Source organism: Etheostoma spectabile, chromosome 22, assembly GCF_008692095.1.
Source record: "Etheostoma spectabile isolate EspeVRDwgs_2016 chromosome 22, UIUC_Espe_1.0, whole genome shotgun sequence".
NCBI classification, from domain to species: Eukaryota; Metazoa; Chordata; class Actinopteri; order Perciformes; family Percidae; genus Etheostoma; species Etheostoma spectabile.
In genome coordinates, this window is record NC_045754.1 from 14,128,862 (window position 1) to 14,137,661 (window position 8,800).

General features: G+C 41.8%; 1 protein-coding gene across 2 annotated transcripts in view; it reads right to left on the reverse strand.

The window, feature by feature from the left end:
• rttn (rotatin) overlaps positions 1-8,800 on the reverse strand; it is a 32,889-nt gene that overhangs the window by 3,961 nt on the left and 20,128 nt on the right. The window contains exons 29-44 of one of the 2 annotated variants that reach the window (XM_032503326.1): positions 8,520-8,648; positions 8,250-8,360; positions 7,574-7,732; positions 7,101-7,178; positions 6,267-6,390; positions 6,009-6,106; positions 5,812-5,899; positions 5,265-5,466; positions 4,729-4,819; positions 4,227-4,377; positions 3,837-3,974; positions 2,963-3,159; positions 2,634-2,739; positions 2,221-2,318; positions 1,895-1,972; positions 1,281-1,407 (exon numbers count right to left, since the gene is read on the reverse strand). In XM_032503326.1, coding sequence (XP_032359217.1) covers positions 1,281-1,407; positions 1,895-1,972; positions 2,221-2,318; positions 2,634-2,739; positions 2,963-3,159; positions 3,837-3,974; positions 4,227-4,377; positions 4,729-4,819; positions 5,265-5,466; positions 5,812-5,899; positions 6,009-6,106; positions 6,267-6,390; positions 7,101-7,178; positions 7,574-7,732; positions 8,250-8,360; positions 8,520-8,648 — 1,975 coding nt within the window. Of the gene's footprint in view, positions 1-1,280; positions 1,408-1,894; positions 1,973-2,220; positions 2,319-2,633; positions 2,740-2,962; positions 3,160-3,836; positions 3,975-4,226; positions 4,378-4,728; positions 4,820-5,264; positions 5,467-5,811; positions 5,900-6,008; positions 6,107-6,191; positions 6,391-7,100; positions 7,179-7,573; positions 7,733-8,249; positions 8,361-8,519; positions 8,649-8,800 lie in introns of both variants that reach the window. The other variant, XM_032503325.1, reaches the window with a different exon arrangement.

Below are 8,800 nucleotides of genomic sequence, written 5' to 3' on the forward strand. Positions count from 1 at the left end.
ACTGACATGACTAATTGCTGCAGCTGTAGATTGCATTCAAAAATTAACAAGCTTAAGACAGAGAGCATTGACAAGACATAGTCTGACACTGATTGATGTTACTTATTGGAGAACATGACAGCTTGTTGGTTATGCTAATCCTGGAATGGTAACGTACAGCAACAGGCGTTAGCTGATGTACGCCTGAGGTTATCTCCACACCTGTCTATCACAGAATTGACGAGGGAGGTCTGCTTTATAATGAATCCACCTCATTAATTTGTGATTCAAAGGCGTTCCCACTGCTGCTACAAAAGTCAATGTTTTTGGATCATTCCATAGAAGTGTCAAAGAAATGTGTTTTTTGTGTGTGTGTGTTTTTTTTACTTATTGTCTGTCTGTGGGAGGAGAGTTTTGGGGCTGCTACAAAAATATCTGTGAAAATAACAATCTAACTTGAACCAGCAGTGCAAACAAAGCCTTGAATGAAGGAGGTAGACTGAGATTAAACATTCAGTAGAAATACATCAGTCTCAGGAGAGGAAATGGTAGCCTGAGGGTGGATGGTGTAATACTAAGCCTGGCTGCGTGCAGCCTGAACACAACCTGCTGTTCAGTTAACCTTTAGGGAAAAAACTGTGCCCGACTGATTTCTGGTGCTTCACAGCTTGAGTTTATGAGGGGTCTAAAGCGAGTGAGTTGAGATCAGAGCACACGCACCCACTCAGGAACTGGTGCCAATCAAACAGAGGCACACACACAGACACACAAAATTTCCTTTCCTTTATTGATGAAACTGATTTCCATTGCACAACTACATCACACACAAAAAACAGGTCAAAGGGACCACAAGCCGTTTATCAAAGCAACATTTCCCAACTGTTTCCTCCCTACAAATCTTGCCTTTCCTCTCTTCAAAAACCCTTTCTGATTTACACATATACAGCCCATACATTTGCATGACGGAATGCCAATATCTGAAACAACACAGATATGCTCTGTGCTTTACCACATCATCTCCCACTGGTCTGAAACCCGTTGCCATACTAACAGAGAGATGGCCATGCAGCCTGATCCCTGGATCCTGACACTGTGACCATTGTGACTGTCAGGCAAGCAGGCGCTGGTTTTATGCAGTGAGAAACACTGTTGTTCAGTGGTCACTGGAGAGGACAATGGGGCTCTTAGTGTAAAGTGTGTGTGACTCAGTCAGATTGCTGACCGCAGACAGAGGCAACGGGCAGGCACGGGCCAGGCACAGTGCCTACACAAGCACACAAGACAGACACATGCAAACAGACCTGTGGTGCAGTTGGCCGTATAGACACACAGAAGCTCCAGCACCGCCTCCATGATGGGGTCATCCAATAGGAGCCAAGGCCAAAGAGCATAGAGTGCCAGTGTTAGGCGAGCATCTGTGGCAACAACCTACACACACAAATAGAATTACACACACACACACACACACACAAAACTTATGTAAAGACCAACATTCAGGCATGTACAAGATTATAGAGGCACACAACACACATTAAAAAGCCTGATTTATACAACAGCACAAACAGATGGTAGTAATCAACATAAAATGCTCAGATATTTTCTTAAGTGTGCAGGAAAAACACATGGGGGGGGCAAGATAATGGCAGGGTAAACACTGCAATAGAGCCTCACTGGCTATTTAGTTCAAGAAAACAACCAGTGACTGAAAGGCCACTTAGGACTTAGGAAATGAAAATCAGCTAATATGCTCTATAAGTAATGCTATTACAGGGTTTAAGAAGCTAAACTTGCTGAGATGTTAGCAGGGCCGAGGACATTTAGGCAGAGCTCATTTACAGGCACAGCATTGGTACTCTGAGGTTCCATTAAAAACCAATTAGCAGTGGGGAATTAAAAGACAGAAACAGAGGCTCACTTTGCATTCATCGTTGTGGTAAAGAGCACTCCGCAGGATCTCCACAGTCAGCTTTATTTCCTTTAAATACCCTTCTCCCTGATGAAATAGAAAGGTAAAACAAAGACCAATATGTTCAAATGTTAAATGTGAAAACATTGTTATGTGCATCGTTACCGCTCCATAACAGCATGGGGAATAACTGCTGAGAACTGTCATAGATGTTTATAATATTTATCCAAGAAAAATCATTCAGTTTGAATTTAGACTGCTATTCTATCCAAGGGGAAAAAGACACAAGCAGTACAAAAACACAGACTGGAAATTTCCAGCCTGTCTCTGCTCACCTTTTTGCGGTGGGAAGCCTTGCCGGGTCGGACGGACTCCAGGTGGAGCTGGGAGTAAGTTTGCTTCATTTGCTCCACACAGCTGTCAATTAGACCAGCTGGGAAAAAAAAACAGATAGTCAGCGTTCAGTATTGGACAACATCACATTAAATGAAGAGTTATAACAACCATATCCACCATAATTGAAAAGAAAGCTCTTAATGATAGTGATAATTAGGTACTTGATTCCTTAAAAGATTGACTTTTTGGTAATAGTTGTTTTACAAAACAGATGCAGTGTTTTGGAATTTTTGCAGTCAAGAACCAGGCTTAAAAGTTAGCTTAATGAGGAGAAACCATTACACATTCCTTACATTTTCAAAGAGTGCTTAACAGGTGGCAGCCTAACTAGCCTGAGGTTTGGTGTTTTTACCTTTGGCTGCGTAGTTTTGAGCTGTGGGACTGCAGGCCAGTAGTGTCATCAGAGCTTTGGCTGTCTGCTTCTTCAATGGGTCCTGAAGGGACCTCTTATCAAAACTCTGGCATCAACAGTCAAAGAAGGACGCAATTATAATTTATAACACGTAACACATAATCACTGCCTCTCGAAAAACAGCATCAACCTTTTTGAATTCTTGAAACTTTGCCAAGAGCTCATACACTTATGTTTATGAACCAAGTAATCAAGTTTAGTCCATTCTAATCCCCACTGTATACCAAGGTCTAGACAGACGACCACAAGACCCCACCACCTCCACGTACCTGCAGTAACAGTTCACACAGCTGGCTGGCTGAGGGACCATTCACAATGTCAGACAAAGCAGTAGCCTGTTTAGGGTTTGAGGTTGTGACATCTACACTCTTTGTCTCCTCTGTGAAAATTGTACGGAGAAACTGCAGAGCCACTGTGTGGAGAAGAGGGTCCGCAAGCTTCTCATTCAAACACACGGATAATGTTCCTGCAGACACATGGGGGGAATAAAACAAGTAAGTTGGTCTATTAATGAATGACACAGCAATAAATACTGAATCACAGCAAGACAAAATGGCAAATCCATGACAGATATTTGTCCATGACCGAGGCAGTATGCACTGGTGGAAAACACACTAATCATTTGAATGTGTATACAGATACGCATATACCATAAACAAGTACACACAGACATAAACACACATAAATGCAAGCACAAAGACTCAGCATTCATCTTTTACTAGACTCATCACATTTCCCTGCTGCGCCATTAATCACAGAGGAAGATGAGTAGGAGGAGTAGAGGTAATATAAGGACAGGATGCAGTTATTCTATCCCAGCATCTGTTTAGGGAAGTTAATACACACAGAATGATGCAATGAATAGAATAGAATTTCTTTTTTTGCCAGAATTAAAGCTGCACAGTTAGAAGTTAAAATTCTAATCGTAATTATTTAGGGAGTTACTGCAATTAGCGTAATTACCCTAATGATGATTATCAGAAATAAACAATGTTGCACTTTTGTTTGGCTGTTTAAATAAAAAATAATGATTGATTGAAGATTTTGATTCTTTAACCACAATCTATTATTATAAATGGTGAGAGATGATCCATAATAGATGATTATAAACCAATTCTGCAGCCTACACCAACACACACACACCTGCAAATATCCGCCAGCGTCTCCCCAGCGCAGCAGAAACAGATGGGTACGCTGCCGAGCTGTCCCTTCTCACCAGAGTAGCCAGGAGCATAAACACGTCTGCCCAGCACACACAAACCGTATCTCGGGTACCTGCATCTGAAAAAGGGAACGAGTGAGTCACACATTTTATGACACAAGGCAGCAACAAAGCCACACAGATCACACAGTAGAACATACTGCATGTTTGTATAGGAGTTACATATGAAGCATTGTTGATGGTTTTTCAGATCTAGAACAGTGACATACATTAGTATATATGGACTACGGAAAACATTTAGAAAAGTTTTTGGACTACTATTTTAGGACTAAAAATGAAAACTTCCATTTTGAATTGAACTCTGTTCTGACCTAATCCTTTGGTATCCAGTGTGAGCACTGCCACCAGAGCAGTCAACAGCTGTTTCAGGAAGTCCATCTGGCCAATAAGCTCTTGGCTCACCGTGACACATGACAGCAGCAGTTTGGAGAAGCTGGACAGGAACTGAAGTAGGGTGACAAACTAGAAACACACACGTACATACACACATGGAAGACATTTTTACACAATAACCACACATGCATGCAAACCCATGGCACACTTACTTATAGAGCAGCTAAGGTTAGAGAAAATAAAAATAGATGTAAACAAGTTCCATTTTAAATGCTAATTTACCAGGCTGCAAAAACAACGGTATGCTTTGAGTACAAGCTTGTTGAGTATTCCACCCACACCAAAATCTGGAGGTGCCCTCAGACAACACAGTGCTGCACTGATGCACTGTACCAACCCACGTTTCTTTGTGGTAAGTGAAAATGAAAAAACAAGAAAGTTGAACAACTCTTCAGAACTGTCTATCACAGTGTTCCTAACCTGGATCTTGATGTCTCCTCTCTCTCCTGGTAGGACATTGGGTGTCTTCAACTCAATCAGACATGTCTCGATGGGCCCAATATCCACCAGACTGAGGAGGAATCAAAATGATGGAAGATGTTTGTTTTTAAGAAACTAGCTAGAGGGGATAAGAGCTACAACTAACATGAATTCTCTAATGAATAAAATATATACATATTATAATCTTTAATCATTAAATAAAAAGACAAAAACATGTTGCCAGAGCTCAGTGTTGATTTTATGATTTTTATTTACATTGCAAAACCTCTCTGCCAGCAGATACTCCTACTGACAATAAACTATAAAACTTACTTTTCCATTAACCTTACTTTTCCATTAATCAACTATTTTGCAACTATCACAAACTATCAACTGAACATTTCAGTAGCAGTCTGAAAATAATAAGTAAGAAATTCATACGGAGATAACAACAAAAAACTCTGCGCTTTATTCATCATTAGAACATTGGAGGGGTGGGGGATGTTTTCATGCAGTCTGAGCATGTGGCCACTTACCTGGCCAGTGCTTGGAGGAGCTGGTTGTGTCGGATGGCAGTGAGGGTGAAGTCTGGCAGGATGGCCAGCAGGTTAGTCAGCAGGCCACAGTGGGCCGTCATGAGGTCGGGAGTTACCATGACAACGGGTTCCACGGCCGAGGGCTCGCCCTGGCGGGAGTCTTGGGAGCCCAGCGAGTCGATGGTGTCTGTGTCACTCTGGCCTGTGAGACACATCAATAGACAGCTAATAGAGACGCCTCCCCAATGGTTCACACACTGTCTGCCTGTGACTGGAGATACTGTGACCACATAATCAAAAACATCAAACTGAGGTAAAATACAGAGAGCAATGTTCTGCTTTTTAAATTGTATATGTAAGATAGAGACATAAATACACAAATGTGGGGGATGGTTTTTGTTTATCACTGACCACAGTGAGGTTCACCACTTCTAAAGGAAAACAATGGGAAGGTTTATATGGTACAAATTAAACCATGATTTGTTACTATTACTGTGAATGCATGTGTGCACACAGACACACTCTGTATTACTCTCCATACTAGTACCTTGAGCCATCAGTCTGCTGGCGGGGGTATCTTCTGTGATGCTCAACGGGGAGGGATCCTTGGGGGTGTTAGGCCCTGAGCCTCTTATCTGTAATGGGCAATATGAAGATGCGGGGATCCAAATCACTTAACTTAATGCAGCAGTTTATTTTAACAACATGTTAGTGCATGTCTGAAGGTACAAGGGCGTTGCTGACCTCAGTGCTGGATGTGGAGAGGGAGCTGGAAGGTCTGCTAGAGTCCATAGTAGGCGCTGGTGGGTCGCATCTCAAAAACCACAGGGAATTCTCAGAATCTAGACAAGCACATAATGACACATTAAACACACTGGAAGGGAAAAAATATTGATAAATAATGAGACACACACAAAAAAAAACTACCGAGAGAATTGCTCTCATGGGGACGAGGTCCACTGGTCGCGGCAGCACCAGGTTGCGGGTGGAAAGTGTACCTGCCTCGGTAACATTTGGTGGCATAGACAGACACATGTTGGAAGTACTGACAGTGGTAGAGCAGAGCCTGGAGCGCTGGAAGACCCACCAGAGACACACCAGACACCTCATCATGGACACATGGTTGCTGGAAGAGGAGAGATAATGCAAGGAAGACGCAGGGAGATGATGTGCACATTAAAAACTTAGATTAGAACAGGGCAAAAGGAGCCGAGGTGAGAAAGACTAAATACCGAGGGGTTGAAGGTAAAATCCAGCTGGCCTAACTAAGTCTGAACCTTCACTAGATCCATATTTTGAACATTCACTATTAAACTGAAATTAAACTTTGCTAACTTTAGTTGCGGCAGCGATAAAAACTCCTTTAAAGCTTCTGCATGGAAATCAAAAGGTCTACCAGTTGTGTTTAACACGGCCTGATTTGAGCTTTGTATATCTGTCTTTACACTTTCTTTCTGGCAATTACTACTTAGTCAGATTTTGTAAACAACAAGCCTTGCTTTTAAAAGATAAGAATAAATAATATTTATCTTTTTCACCTCTGACATACAGCTCCCTTTACAAGTAATGGCATCCCAAATTAAGATGCTGTTGGTGTTTTGACAGAGATTTAAATTTAATTATTTTGTATGTGAACGCTGGAGGCCTGCACCTCAGTAGAGCTTCAATTCTAGCAACACCTCTGGCCTGACCCCTGCAGGGCTCAATAGGAGGGGAGTTAGGAATGGGAGGGAGCAACAGAGAGGGAATATAAACACAGAGAAACTGAAAGAGGGGAACAGAGAAAACCGTCCATGGTTTTTAAAAGCTTTTTGACTGGTTGGCAGAGCTACGGACCTGCCAGTGGGAGTCCTTGGCCTCCTCTACGTTGGCAGGCATGGGCATCACCAGCAGGTTTTGCAGGATGAATGCAGCCTGGACACACAAAAGAGACATGCACTCTCTGGGTCAAGTTAGACTACATCAGCAACAGTGCCATCTGCCTGTATTTGGCAGGTAATACATAAAAGTCCAGCCATTTGTTTCTGACCAGAGATGAAATTTAAGTGAAATTGGTATTTCTCTTACTATTTTTGATGTGTGTGGAGATTGTGGTACACAGCAACAATAGTAGGCGCTTAGTTTTAACAATGTACACTAGTTTGGGTTAGATTTTGTCAATCAAATCTGTAAATATATATGTAAAACAGCTCTATATTTTGGTCTAGGACTCTTCAGACAAAACATATTTATTTCCTGTGTAGAAATAAGAAAAACGTTTTTCTGGGTTACACAGACGGTAGAGCAGTGTTGCAGTTCTAACATGATACCTCTCTGCGGACCATGCTGCTCTCCTGCTGATCCAGGAGAATGTTGAGCAACGTGCCCCACAGACCTCCGCTGATGTTCTGACAGCTGGCACACAGAGCCTGGCACCCGCTGGGCACCGAGGACAGAGCTGCACCTAAACCCAAACTGGCAAATCTCACCTGACAAGATGCGGAAAGAAAAATGTTGTTGTAGGTGTATATACATCCACAGTTTAAAAGTAATGAATCTCTCAAAAAACAAAAAAAACAAAAAAAAAAACGTGGATGCTGCTAATGTTATAGGACACTTGCCTATTGCAATATTAAATGTAAATTTGTCCTGGCTAGGGATTTATATAACTAGACTAATTTAAATTGATGATCTGCCTTGTCAAGGGCGCCTCTTAGACTGACTTCTGTGAAGACTTATTTTTGAGATTTGGTATGAATAGCTGGCATGTTCTTCTTTTTTGTGTGCGAGTTCTTGCACAACTCTAATGGGTTTTATTTTCTCCCAAAAGTCAAACATCTACAAACTTAATTTCATGACAGAAAGAGTTTATGAAGTTCAGCTGAAGACTGAATAGTGAACAACTAAAGATTGAAGGCTGGAGTGTCATATAAAGTTTACATACATGTATGTTAAAGTGTTTAAAATATTATGAATTCATTCAAGAGAATGAGAATGTATTTGTACCTCTTGGTCGCGGTCGACCCATAGTGGGATGAGCCAGGCCAAACCAAGCTGAGAGCCACTAGCCTCCTCAGCAGCTGCCTCATTTCCCAAAGACCATTGGGATATAAAGTCCTGATAAAGACAAAATAAAGTGAAAAACATTGTTTCGGTTACATTCCAAAATGTTTTAATACTGTGATGTCTGGTGTCTGACTTTCAGTGCTTACATCTATTCACAGATTTCTTTCTACCCAGCTCCCTCACAGCAGTATAAACATGGTTGACACTTGCCTTGTCCTTGTTCTTGACCATCATCTCATGGGACAGGTGAAGCAAGCAGATGACAGCATTCTTGGTCACACCTTTTCCCATGAAAGACATGGAATTGCCTCCCCACTCGACATAAAATGAGGAGATCACCTTTATAAAGGACATATACTGTATTGGGGTTATTGAATAAAGAGCAGTGCAGTGTGTTTAATGGTTTCCCATCCATTCTTATCCTGCAAAGACATAGCTGATAGAACGGCACATTATTGGAATGGTACAGTAACTGGCGTTATCCAGCTTGG